This window comes from Rhincodon typus, chromosome 11 (genome assembly GCF_021869965.1).
Source record: "Rhincodon typus isolate 14 chromosome 11, sRhiTyp1.1, whole genome shotgun sequence".
NCBI classification, from domain to species: domain Eukaryota; kingdom Metazoa; phylum Chordata; class Chondrichthyes; order Orectolobiformes; family Rhincodontidae; genus Rhincodon; species Rhincodon typus.
Genome location: NC_063342.1, coordinates 73,336,833 through 73,351,329, shown reverse-complemented (window position 1 = coordinate 73,351,329; position 14,497 = coordinate 73,336,833). Strand labels below are relative to the sequence as shown.

The window sequence follows — 14,497 nt, the reverse complement described above, 5'->3', positions numbered from 1 at the left end:
GGGAGGAGGGGATAGGTGGGAGGAAGGACAGGTTAGGGAGGTGGGGACAAGCTGGGCTGGTTTTGGGATGCGGTAGGGGGAGGGGAGATTTTGAAGCTTGTGAAGTCCACATTGATACCATTGGGCTGCAGGGTTGTCAAGCGGAATATGAGTTGCTATTCCTGCAACCTTTGGGTAGCATAGTTGTGGCACTGCAGGAGGCCCAGGATGGACATGTCGTCTGAGGAATGGGAGGGGGAGTTGAAATGGTTCGTGACTGGGAGGTACAGTTGTTTAGTGCGAACCGAGCGTAGGTGTTCTGCAAAGCGGTCCCCAAGCCTCCGCTTGGTTTCCCCGATGTAGAGGAGGCCACAATGGGAACAGCAGATGCAGTATACCACATGAGCAGATGTGCAGGTGAACATCTGCTTGATGTGTAAAGTCTTCTTGCGGCCTGGGATGAGGGTGAGGGGGGAGGTGTAGGGGCACTTCCTGCGGTTGCAGGGAAAAGTGCCGGGTGTGGTGGGGCTGGAGGGGAGTGTGGAGCGGACAAGGGAGTCACGGAGAGAGTGGTCCCTCCGGAAAGCAGATAAGGGTGGGGAGGGAAAAATGTCTTTGGTGGTGGGGTCAGATTGCAGATGGCGGAAGTGTTGGAGGATGATGCGTTGGATCCGGAGGTTGGTGGGGTGGTATGTGAGGACAAGGGGGATTCTGTTCTGGTTGTTATTGCGGGGACGGGGTGTGAGGGACGAGTTGCGGGAAATGCGGGAGACACGGTCGAGGGCTTTCTCGACCACTGAGGGGGGAGGTTGGGGTCCTTGAAAAACGTGGACATCTGAGATGTACGGGAGTGGAATGCCTCATCCTGGGAGCAGATGCGGTGGAGGCGAAGGAATTGGGAATAGGGGATGGCATTTTTGTAGGAAGGTGGGTGGGAGGAGGTGTATTCTAGGTAGCTGTGGGAGTTGAAATGGATATCGGTTTCTAGGTGGTTGCCAGAGATGGAGACAGAGAGGTCCAGGAAGGAGAGAGAGGCATCAGAGATGGTCCAGGTGAACTTAAGGTTGGGGTGGAAGGTGTTGGTGAAGTGGATGAACTGTTCGAGCCTTTTGTGGCAGCACGAGGCGGCGCCGATACAGTCATCAATGTAACGGAGGAAGAGGTGGGGTTTAGGGCCAGTATAGGCACGGAAGAGGGATTGTTCCACGTAACCTACAAAGAGGCAGGCATAGCTTGGGCCCATGCGGGTACCCATGGCCACTCCCTTTGTCTGTAGGAAGTGAGAGGAATTGAAAGAGAAGTTGTTGAGGGTGAGGACGAGTTCGGCTAAGCGGATGAGGGTGTCAGTGGAGGGGGACGGGTTGGGCCTGCGGGACAGGAAGAAGCGGAGGACCTTTAGGCTATCTGTATGGGGAATGCAGGTGTATAGATGAGGTGTTGGGGACCGGGGAATTGGAAGTTCTGGAGGAGGTGGAGGGCGTGGGTGGTGTCAAGGACGTATGTAGGGAGTTCCTGGACCAAGGGGGAGAAAATGGAGTCCAGATAGGTGGAGATAAGTTTGGTGGGGCAGGAGCAGGCGGAGACAATGTGTCGACCAGGGCAGTCAGGTTTGTGGATTTTGGGAAGGAGATAGAAGCGGGCGGTGTGGGGTTGGGGATCGATGAGGTTGGAGGCTGTGGGTGGGAGGTCACCTGAGGTGATGAGGTTGTGGATAGTTTGGGAGATGATGGTTTGGTGGTCGGGGGGGTGGGGTCATGATCAAGGAGGCGATAGGAGGTGGTGTCGGAGAGTTGGCGCCTGGCCTCGGTGATGTAGAGGTCACAAGCTTCAAAATCTCCCCTCCCCCTACCGCATCCCAAAACCAGCCCAGCTCGTCCCCGCATCCCTAACCTGTCCTTCCTCCCACCTATCCCCTCCTCCCACCTCAAGCCCCACACCCAACTCCTACCCACTAACCTCATCCCGCCCCCTTGACCTGTCCGTCCTCCCTGGACTGACCTATCTCCTCCCTACCTCCCCACCTACACTCACCATTACTGGCTCCATCCCCGCCTCTTTGACCTGTCTGTCTCCTCTCCACCTATCTTCTCCTCTATCCATCTTCTATCCACCTCCCCCCTCTCCCTATTTATTTCAGAACCCCCTTCCCCTCCCCCATTTCTGAAGAAGGGTCTAGGCCAGAAATGTCAGCCTTCCTGCTCCTCTGATGCTGCTTGGCCTGCTGTGTTCATCCAGCTCTACACCTTGTTATCTCAGATTCTCCAGCATCTGCAGTTCCTACTATTCCTAAAGTGAGGAGTTGGGAATGGGGTGGAAGTGCTCAGGACCCTCACATGGGGTCCCAAGCCCACTCATTCCTCAATGTCACAGGTCCCTGACTAACCCATCCCTCTCCAGTCATCATCCCCATTCCCAATCACGCTTACAAACAACCTTGCCGAGGGTAAAGGTGACAATTTTCGAGCCTTCAACTAGGGTCAGAGTGGGAAAACCATTATACAGTGCTTTGTCAGCGTTTTTAAAAACAAGAGCAATGGACCCATTATCCCTTAATATTTGCATTGAACTGGTAAGGTCTATTTCGTCCTTAATTTTATGTGTAGGTTTAGTATGTGCAACTTTAAATTTCAAGGGTTAAACTTTGCACCTGCTCTCCCAACCCCAAGCCGTGAGCTGCTGTCTTGAAGATACCTGACCCCTCGCCAACCCTCCCAAAGTTCCCTTGGCTTCTCACTGGGGTTCCTATAGTATGTCCCACCCAAACACCCGCTACCCCTCACCTCGCATTCAGCCTCCACCACCACCACCACTCCTGCTACCCTGGTCCAGCAACACCATCAGCCCCAACACCGTTCCCCTCCCCATAATAAGACATCTAAGAAAAATGCACCCCAAAAATCTTGTCCTAATACGATGCTTATTGTTTTACCATGACAGATTTTCCCAGTGCCAGAGATCGCCAGGCGTTGACGCGGAGCCCGCTCTCCAGACAGTTGGGATTTGAACGCGGTTGCCGTGGTAGCGGGGAGGACGACGACGCCCCTCACGAGGCGCTGGGACTGACGACGTTGACCCGCGCCGAGGGCCAGGCCAGGAGCTCCTCGGACGAGCTAGCGGCTGACGGGAGGCGATTCACGACCAGGACTACCACCACCACCACCAGCCGCCTCGCCATGCCGCCACTTTACCCGCCGTATTCACCCCCTTCGGCGGACTGGCAGGCCGGCGGCGCCTTCCAACGGTTTTTCCCCTCCCGGTCGCCGGTGAACTCGGCCGGTTCCCCCCCTCCCCCGCACAGCCCCCCATCACCGACGGTTTGCTCCGTTTACTCTGAAGCCTACCGGGGAGGAGTGGGGTCGAGGAGGAGGAGGCCGCCGGAGCTGTGGAACGGATCGAGGTCTCCCGGCTTGGGTTACGGGGAAGGCCTCTCCCGGGGGGCCGCGTGGGACGACTCGACACTATCGGCGGGAAGCGCCCGGTATGGCGCCGGGCTCCTCCGTGCCGTCGCCGACCGTGGGAAGGAGTCAGCCAGCGTGCCTTCGAGCCCCCGGCTGGCCCGGAGGCTCTACCTGCACTGCAGCCCCGTCGATTCCTACGGCCCCGGTCGGGAGAGGATGGTCGTCGGCGATGGGGTTCTCGGGTACAGCACCCGGGCGAGGGAGAGCTCCGGGACTTCCCTTCGGCTCACGGGGGCGCACAGCCGCTCCCTGCCCAAGCTGCACAGGGCAGGGGACTGCCAACTGACCCCCTTCACATCCATCCAGCAGGCCGAGTGGCTTCAGGCAAGGAGCGCCGCTGATGAATCCAGGGAATTGGCTCCAAGGTATTTCCCTCTGCCCATGAAGGAATCCTTTTATTCCCACCCCGGCCAAGCCAGTATTGCCACCGAAGGACTCGAGGAGCACCGCGTCTCGGGGAGCCCGAGGGTGGCTCAGAGGATCGCCCTGGCTTCGCCCAATTCCCCCCGGGGCCGAGCGGCAGACAGTCCCTTCGACAGCCCCGGGAGGAAGGAGCTCCAGAATGGAGGGGGTGCCTTCCCCATCGAGAGCCTCGACCAGACATTCAGGGGCTGGGGCAGCGTGCTAGAGGGCGACGCGGGGAAGCCAGCGGTCTCAGCCGCCGGCCCGCGATCAGCATCGCCCCCCGCCTTCCGCCGCCGCACCAACAGCATCAGCTCGATCGGGGGCAACGAGGAGGAGCTCCTGGATTATCACCAGCAGCAGAAGGAGGAGAGGCTCCGGGAACAGGAAATGGAACGCTTGGTGAGTGCACAGACCCAGCAGAGGTTAACTTGAGCAACGAAATAAAAGATTTTTTTCTGAAGGGTCCCGACCCGAAACGTCAGCTTTCCTGCTCTCTGATGCTGCCTGGCCAGCTGTGTTCCTCCAGCTCCACACTGTGTTATCTCAGATTCCAGCATCGGCAGTTCTTACTATCTCAAAATAAAAGAGAAATTGCCGAAGAAACACGGCAGATCTGGCAGCATCTGTGGAAAGAAAACAGGGTCGCTGGACCCAAAACCTTGACACTTTCTCTTTCCTGGGTGCTGCCAGATCTGCTGATTTTCTACAGCAATTTCTGGTTTAGTTTCAGATTTCCATCATCGTCATTTCTTTTTAGATTGACTTGGGTTTTTGCTTTGATAAATCTGCTGATGGGCCGCTCCATTGTGAGTTCAGGAGACACCAATATCTTCAGCTGTTCCCGTTTTCTAGAGAGCAGCGGGTGACCCCAGTGCCGAACGTTGAGGTCCTGAGCTCTGAGGCAGCAACGGCTGTTGAGCATCAGTTTAGATGGACAGAGTCCATTCATACGCTTCTCCAGCTGGAGTTTTATTCCAATTTACACATTGTAAAATTCCAGAATACAATGATTACTTAAAAAAAAACCAAAAGAACTGCGGATGCTGTAAATCAGGAACAAAAACAAAGTTGCTGGAAAAGCTCAGCAGGTCTGGCAGCACATGGGAGCCCATGGGCTGGACATATCCCAGCCCCCCACCCCACACACCAGGCCTTGTTTCCACATAGCCTGCCACTACACCCCCACTGTTATTAGTCACTAACAGTCCCCATTAACAACTATTCACCCTCCCAGCCTGATCGTTAGCAACTCCTTTGTCTGTCCAACTGTCTTTCTCTCTCTTTGGGCTCTATCCTATCGTTTACTCCCTACCCCACCCACCTCCCTATTTTCTGCATATAAGCTGACGTTTTCCCAGCCACCATCAGTTCTGAGGAAGGTTCACCGGACCCGAAACGTTATCTCTGTTTTCTCCGCCACAGATGCTGCCAGACCTGCTGAGCTTTTCCAGCAACTTTGTTTTTGTACAATGATTACTTGTTCAATCCCCATCCTAGCAAGGTCTCATCCAATTATCCTTTAATTCACAAAACCATAACCTGTTCCCTAATTCCATTTGGTGTCAAATATGTCTCTCAGACCCTACTAGATGTAATTAATTTTCATTTTTACAAGTAAATTAATATAAAAAACAAGAGTACAAAATGTCAAAACATTTGTATATCATGTTATATTCATGTACATCAGAATTCCAAGAATCTTTTTCCAGTATTTCTACTATTTTCTTAGGGCTTGCTTTTTTCCTCATAAATCAGTTGGATAGGTGATTGCTGCTATCCTCTCATTTCAATATAGACTTCTCCATTCTCCAGCATCTATTTTAAAATTGCAATATTGATCCTCAGTCGCATGTTTTGTTGAGTGTACATTATCCTGAAGTGACTAATTATTGATGTACCACTCTAAGGGCGTTGCTGCTGAATCCTGCTTTAAAATTTCTCCCAGTATTTTCACTGAGAAAAATACCATGTCTACTGCCTCACCGAGAGTGAGATTTTCTGCTGTTAAGGTACTTACTGCTATTCTGATCTTTTTAGCTTAAGGGCAACATTTACATTATATTATACTGAAGTTCTATACTTGTAGACACCTTATACTTATAAGACTGTAACTTCAACTAGTGGATTTTGATAAATAGACAGTTTCCATTAATCTTGTGAGCACAATAAGAAATGCACCACATTTCAGTATAACTGATTCTCACCATTGTTATTTTTTTTTCTCTCTCTTTCCTAGCCTGTCTCAGCCTCTCTATTGTTCTGCTCAGCCTCTCTTTCTGAAGCACAGTGTGGTGGGGTTTCTAGGGCCTGAGAGGATTTGGAAAGAATCTGCTCAGACACAGTGTCGCAGATGTTTCTTGATTGGTGCTGGGAAAATAATTCTCTTGTTTAATTGTTTTTGAATGAATCGAATAAAGAGAAATAAAGTACAGGGTGATGGAAACGGCTCCTATCCCTCTGTCTGCCTGTCTCTGCCTGTCTGTCTGTTCCTTTCTGTCTGCTCTGTCAATAATCTCTTCTGTGTCAAATGTTTTTTTTCAATAAGGCTTTGGCAAATAGTCTTTTCTTGGAAGAAACAGTCCCTGCTTTCGAAAAGAATTGACATTCAAATTTCTTTGAAAATCATTTGCAAAAGAGCACTCTCAATACTTTGGAGGGATCCTCATCAGTCAATGAATTTGAAGAGTCATAAGGATGTGAGACTCGAGATTATCTGCATTGAGATTGCTCAATTGGTCTCCCTACTAAAGGAGGGATACACTTGCCACAGAGGGAGTGCAGTGGAGGTTCAGTAGGCTGATAGCAGGAATGTTCAACAGAGCCTGTGTTCACTAGAGTTAGGAAGGATAAGAGGGGATTTGATTGAAATGATGCAGGGAGAATATTTCCCCTTTTGGGGGGCCTAGAACCAGAAGGGCAAGTGTGGAATTGTGAAAGGGTTGTGGAAATATCGGGTAGAACATTTTGGACTGAGATGAGGAAACATTTCTGAACTCAGTGGATAGTGAACTTGTAAAGGCTAAGTACTGAACATATTCAAGAAAGAGATAGATACTTAGATGTTAACGGCATCAAGGAATATGGGGAAAATGTGGGAATATGGCATTGAGATGGAGAATTAGCCATGGTATTAGATAGCAGAGCAGGCTCGAGGGGCTGAATGGCTCACTTTTGCTCCTGGTTTCAGTGTTTATAATTGAGGAGAAACATCTTGCATTTTTATTAGTTATTAGTTCAGTTGAGTCACGAATTGGTAGAGGTTTGATATTCCTCACCTTTTGAATCTGGCGGGTTCAGGTACCATTGCCAAGCTAATGCCCAAGGAATACTGGTTTGAATCCTAGTGCAGTAGTTCATGGAATTTAAATTTAGGTGTTAAATCTAGAATATAAAAACCATTCTTAGTGCTGATAACCATGACAGCTACCATCGATTATAGTACAAACCCTTTTGGTTTGCTGATGTCCCTTAGGGAAGGAAATCTGCTCTCCTTATCTATTCTAGCCTCCATGTGACTTCAGCAATGGGACTGTCGCTAAACTGCCCTCTGAAACGATCTATTCAGCAAGCCACTCAGCCCAAGGAGATCTAGGGATGGGCAACTACATCCTTAAAAGAATAAGTACAGAATAGATGGAAAGTAACTTTCTTACACTTGAGATCCTTTATTTATGCAATGAGGGCATCGCTAGCCAGGCAGTATTTATTGCCCATCCCTATTGTTAAGAGTCAACAACATTGCTGTGGGTCTGGAGTCACATGTAGGCCAGACCAGGTAAGGATGGCAGTTTTCCTCCCCTAAAGGGCATTAGTGAACCAGATGGGTTTTTCCCAACAATTGGGGATGGATTCATGGTCATCATTAGATTTTTAATTCCAGATATTTTATTGAATTCAAATTCCACTATCTGCCGTGGCGGGGTTCGAACCCAGCACCCCAGAACATTACCTGGGTCTCTGGATTAATAGTCTAGTGATAATACCACTAGGCCATCACCTCCCCTTGGGGATAAGGGTAGGACATGTAGACGGGATATGAGGAAAAGATTTTTCATCCACAGAGTGGCGGGAATCTGGAATTCTACCTGTAAGGATGGTGTTCTGTGATTACCAATGTTTTAAACATTTTCGCCTCATTATCTTTTCTCTGTCTTGTCTTAACCATGAGGCCCATCTCCTGCTCCCTCAACCCCATTCCCTCAAACTAAACTGCTGATCAGCCTACTTGCCCTCCTGATCCCCAGGTCAGCTGAAAATGTTAATGGATCTCCAAGTTTTGTCCCTCTCCTTTTAAATCTGTTGTCATTACCCTCTCCTCAAAAACATTAACTCAACGCTACCATCCTTGCAAACTACCTTCCTATCCTATCTCCAGCCTCATACCCTCCACGTTTCTTGAATATAACTGAAAAAAACTGCGGATGCACAAATAGAAATTGCTGGAAAAGCTTAGCAGGTCCGGCAGCATATGTCGAGTGACCCTTCCTCAGAACTGATGGTAGCTAGGAAAATATTGATTTATATACAGAAGATAGGGTGGGGGGAGGGGGTAAGGAATAAACAATAGGTGGGGATAGAGCCCAAAGAGAGGTAAGAGCAGTTGGACAGACAAAGGAGAGGATAATGACCTGCCTAGGAGGGTGAATAGCTGTTAATGGGGGCTGTTAGTGGCTGGTGGTGTGTGATGGCAGACTGTGATAACAAGGCCTGGTTGTGGGGGTTGGAGTAAGGTCATGGGAGAACTCAGACCCTAAAGTTATTGAACTTTATATTGATATATGCAGAAGATAGGGTGGGGGGAGGGGGGGTTGTAAGGTCCTTACTTCAACGTCCACAATTGCGTCTTGTTATCACAAGTCAGAAATCATACGACACCAGGTTATAGTCCAACACGTTTTATTTGAAATCACAAGTTTTCAGAATGTAGCCCCTTCATCGGGTGAAGTGTGATGAAGGGGCTACATTCTGAAAAATTGTGATTTCAAATAAAACCTGTTGGATTACAACCTGGTGTTGTCTGATTTCCAACCTCGTCCACCCCAGTCTTAATACCAGAACCTCCATTATTGTTATCACTTCATCTGCTATTGTACACCACCCATCATTAGCCACTAACAGTCCCTATTAACAGCTATTCACACTCCTAGCCAGACCATTTCTTTGTCAGTCCAACTGCTGTTCCCTCTCTTTGGGCTCACGCCAGCTCCTGCTCACGCGACATCTCAATTGTTTAAAAATAATTCTCATCCTGCTTTTCAAATCCCTCCATGGCCTTGCCCCTCCCTATTTCTGTTTTCTCCTCCAATTCCATGACACTATTAAGTTATCAGAATTCCTCTAATTTTGACTCATTGACCATCCCTGATTATAATCATTCCGCCATTGGTGTCCATGTCTTCCACTAACTATTTACCACTAATCATTTACCCCTGACCCCCTCCCCTCGCTCCTTTCTTCTGTATATAAACTGACATTTTTCTAGCTACCATCAGTTCTGAGGATGGATTGCTCAAACCAAAACGTTAACTCTGATTTCTCTCCACAGATGCTGCCCGACCTGCTGAGCTTTTCCATCAATTTCTATTTTTGTCCTTGAATGTAACATCCCCTTCCAAATCCATCCCCATCTTTCCCAGGACTCAGTGTTTGAACCCCTCCAATCAGGTTTCTCTCCTGTCACAGTACCAAAACAACTCTTATCAAAATCACAAGTCCTCTTCTATGTGACTGTGGTATGTGACTGTGGTAAACTTTTCCCCTTCATCCTTTTTGACCGTCTGCAGTCTTTGACACAGTGACCACATCATCTTCTTCCGATCCCTCTCCACTGTCATCTGGCTGGGACTACACTCTCTTTCTATTCTCCTTATCTAATCATAGCTACAGAATCAGAGAACATGGCTTCTCTCCCTGCTCCTGGTGTGCTATATTTGGTGGCCCCCAAGGATCTATTCTTGTCTCCCCACCACCACCAATTCCAGCAGCGATAGTATCACGTACATTGACAGCACTTGACTCTATTTCATCACCACCACCTCTCTCCACTCCCCCATGGTCTCCAAAACATCACTTATTTACATATCTGTTCACAAACTTAGTGTCACATCTGATCCCAAGATGAGTTTCCAATCTCCTCACTGAAACCAGTAATTTCCACATATATGATGTTGTCCTGTCTCAGATCATTTGCTGCTGAAATTCTCATCCAACTCCAGATTTAGCTATTCTCACACACTCCTGGCTCCTTTCTGACATACAATCCTCTGGAAGCTTGATTATCCAAGATGCTATTTCCTTTGCCTTAATTTGCAGCCAGTTTGTTTCCTTATCTGTCCCTCTGCTGTCTAACCTACACCAGCTCCTGCTCACGTGACATCTCAATTGTTTAAAAATAATTCTCATCCTGCTTTTCAAATCCCTCCATGGCCTTGCCCCTCCCTATTTCTGTTTTCTCTTCCAATTCCATGACACTCTAAGTTATCAGAATTCCTCTAATTTTGACTCATTGACCATCCCTGATTATAATCATTCTGCCATTGGTGTCCATGTCTTCCACTAACTAGGTCCCAATCTCTGTAATTCCTCTCTATGCCACTTCCCTCTCTTAAGACACTCCTTAAGGCCTACTTCTCTAACCTAACAGCTCCTTGCAGTGATGGGTGTCACATTTTAAAACGCTCCTGTGGGACATTTTATTATGTGAGTGGTGCTTATACATGTGAGACCGTAGGATGTTTGTGCAGAAGTAGGTCATTCATTCTGTTTAATCTTGCTCCACCATTCAGTGAGACCATGGCTGATCTGATAGTTCTCATCTCCGCTTTCCTGCATTTTCCCCAAAACCCTAGGTTCCCTTACTGAATAAAAATCTGTCTATCATAGCCTTGAATTTTCTTAACAACTCAGCCTTGACAGCCCTCCCCCGTAAAGAATTCCACAGATTCACTATGTTCTGAGAGAAGAAATTTCTCCTCATCTCTGTCCTAACTGGGCAACCCCTACTTTGAATAAAAGCAAAATACTGCAGATGCTGAAAATCTGAAGAAACACTGAGAATACTTGAGAAACTCAGGAGGTCTGGCAGCATCTGTGAAGAGAGAAAGATTCCTTGTGTCATCCTTGCCACTTTCACCTGTTTTGTCATCCGCAAACTTCTCTATAGTGCATTCATTTCCCGCATTCAGGTCATTAATATATATTGTAAATAAATGTTGGCCGTTGTAATATAAAACACACTATTTGATTGTGTCATATAAAATAATTCTCACATAGCCTGGGATTCCTGTAACCCTCAACTCGGCTGTGATCAGGGCTCATGTGGACAGAGCAGTTACAGTGGAGTCACTGGACCCAGAGGGAGTGTGTGGGACAGGGTCAGTTTTCTCACACCAGCCAATGTCAATCACCCTATGTGATGGAGTGAAGCAGCATTACTGGGATTGCAGGGAGGCTGTAAATGTAAAATACTGTGGATGCTGGAAGTCTGAAATAATAACAGAAAATGTTGGCAAAACTCAGCAGGGCTGACAGCATCTCTTCTTCCATAGATAGTGCCAGACTTGCTGAGTTTCTCCTGTAAATGATGTTTGTATCTGAAGGAGGTTGTGCCTACTTCCTGTCCATAATTCCTGCCTGTCTTTCATGTGGTAGTCTGAACCCCGGAAAAGGGGAGGGGTGCTATAGAATTCTACACATTACTGAGTCCCTGGTGCCACTGTGTCCAAGTTCTGATGTGCAGGGGCATTCTCCCAGCCCCTGCGTCCATCTCACCAACCTGAACTAGCCTGCTGAACCCACTGTTTGAAAAGTGATGCCTCATGTGGACCACGCTAGTGACAGAAAAGCAAATGATGTAGCAACTTGAAGTAGTAATGCTGAACCAGGTGGAGGCCCTGAAACAAAAAAAGGCCCCGGACACTACCCGAATGCTTGAAGCTTCTGTTAGATCAGTTTAAAATTTGGCTGAACGGAAGCTCACACTCACTGAGCTCCTATATTTACACATTAGCACCACCCCCCACCACCGACATTGGATCCCAAGGCCAGTCTGTTTGGATATAGTGTTACACTTGCCCAGTTGTTCCAGCCTCTGTTTAACCACATGAGTTTTTACTGTGTGTTGATTTAAAAGAGTCAGAGCGGATGTGCTGATGTCAGGTGAGAATATCAGCTCCGTCCACCCCGTTGTTTACCAGAGGGAGGGTTGAGATCGATGCATTTTTATGTTGTTAGTTCGCTGAAGAAAAGATTGGAAATCTGGGTGAGAAGGAAGGCACTGAGGCCTACCTGCTGATCAGTATTTTAATTAACTCAAGAGGGGAAACAGTCAACATGAGGTTTAATCCCCTGGAAGCTCCATTGTCGTCATGTGAGGTGAGTCAAATAAGCTGTCGACAACATCTTGCAAAACACCAGCTGTGTGGTTTTAGTTGAGGCCTTTACGCCTGTTAAGTAGATCTATGCTTCATTTTGTTTTAACTGATTAATTCACAGATGTGAGTGTCACTGGCTAGGCCAGCATTAATTCCACATACAATAATTATGAAATTCCAACAGGACTGGACAAACAGGAAGGATACTCTAAATGACTGGGGGTCATAGTCTATGGAAATGGGGTAGACCTTTTAGGACTGAGAGGAGGAGAAATATCTTCATCCAGAGGGTGATGAGCCTATGGAATTCGCTACCACATAAAGTGGCTAAGGCCAAAACATTGAATGTTTTTAAGGAGTTAGATATAGTCACACGTCATCCTGATCTAGAATTATAATTGCCATTCCTTTAAAGTTACATGCTCAAAACATTGGAACTCCCCTGCTTAATAAAACCATAAACCAAAGGAGCAGAATTAAGCCATTCAGCCCATTGAGTCTGCTTTGCCATTCAATCATGGCTGATATGTTTCTTAATCCCCTTCTCCTGCTCTCTCTCAATAACCTTTGATCCCCTTACTAATCAAGAACCTATCTCTGTCTTGTATAAACTCAATGACTTTGCCACAGAAGGCTGTGGAGGCCATGTGGTCCATGGATTCACCACTCTCTGACTAAGAAAATTTCTCCTTGACTCAGTTCCAAAGGGTCATACCTTCACTTTGAGGTTGTGCCCTCTTCCCTTCTACTCGTGGAAAATTCTTCTCCACGTTCACTCTATCCAGGCCACTCAGTATTCTGTAAGTTTCAGTGAGATCCCCCCATAATTCTTCTGAAATCTATTGAACACAGACTCAGGGTCCTCAACTGCTGCTCTTGATTCCCCAGACCGTGCTTGTACACCTCCTCTGGACCGCCCTCGAAGGCCAGCGCATCTTTTCCTAGATATGGGGCCTAAAACTACTCTCCGTATTCCAAATGCGGTCTGACCAGAACCTTATACAGCCTCAGCCAAACATCCCTGCTGTTTGTATTCAAGCCCTCATGAAATGAACGGCAACACTGCATTTGCTTTCCTAACTATCAGTTGAACCTGCATGTTAACCTTAAGCAAATCTTGAAATAGGATTCCCGAGTCCCTTTGTGTTTCAGATATCCAAAGCCTTTCACTATCAAGAGAATAGTCTATGCCTCCTCTTCCTACCAAAGTGCATAACCTCAGACTTTCTCACAATGTATTTCATCTGTCACTTCTTTTTCCACTCTCCCAGCCTTTCCAGGTCCTTCTGCAGTCTCCCCACTTCCTCAATGCTACCTGTCCCTCCACCTATCTTTGTGTCATCTGCAGACTGAGCAACAATGCCCTCAGTTTCTTCATCTGGATTGTTAATGTATAATGTGAATAGTTGTGGCGACCCCTGTGGTCACTGACCCCATTAGATACTGGCTGCCATCCTGAAAAAGGCTTCTTTATCCCCACTCTCTTCATTCTGTCAGTCAGCCAATCCTCTTACCATGCCAGTACATTTGCTTCTAACACCATGGGCTCTAATCATATATAACAGCTTCCTGGAAATCTAAGTAAGGGGCGGCATGGTGGCTCAGTGATTAGCACTGCTGCGGCACAGTGCGATTCCACCCTCGGGTGACTGTCTTGTGGTGTTTGCATGTTCTACCCATGTCAGCATGGGTTTCCTCCGGGTGCTCCAGTATTGTCCCGGAGTCTGAAGATGTGTAGGTTAGGTGGATTAGCCATGCATCGTGTCCAAGGATGTGTAGGTTGGGTGGGTTAGCTGCAGGAAATGCAGAGTTACAGGGATGGGTGGGTCTGGGTGAGGTGCTCTTCAAAGGGTCGGAATGGACCAAATGGCCTCCTTCTACACTATAGCGATTCTGTGAAAAACTCTGATTTTATGAGATCATACCCACTGGTTCTCCTTTATCTGACTTTCTCATTACCTCCTCAAAGAAACTAAACAGATTTATTAGGCTTGACCTTCCCTTAACGAAGCAGTGTTGAGTCAGCCCTGTGCGAACATACAATTCCAAGTACACCACTATTTTATCCTTAATAACAGACTATAAGATCTTACCAGTGACTGAGGTCAGGTTTACCAGCCTATAATTTCCCAGCTTTTGCCTCCCTCCCTTCTTAAACCGGAGTGTTACATTTGCCAGAGATAGTAGGAACTGCAGATGCTGGAGAATCCGAGACAACAAGGTGCAGGGCTGGATGAACACAGCAGGCCCAGCAGCATCATAGGAGCAGAAAGGCTGACGTTT

The 14,497-nt window shown here is 47.7% G+C and overlaps 1 protein-coding gene across 1 annotated transcript in view; it reads left to right on the top strand.

Moving 5' to 3' along the window:
• The window catches only part of phldb2b (pleckstrin homology-like domain, family B, member 2b), a 145,919-nt gene that overhangs the window by 51,132 nt on the left and 80,290 nt on the right, over positions 1-14,497 (top strand). The window contains exons 8-9 of the mRNA XM_048602552.1: positions 2,917-4,241; positions 6,079-6,147. Of these exons, the coding sequence (XP_048458509.1) occupies positions 2,917-4,241; positions 6,079-6,147 (1,394 nt within the window). The remainder of the gene's footprint in view (positions 1-2,916; positions 4,242-6,078; positions 6,148-14,497) is intronic.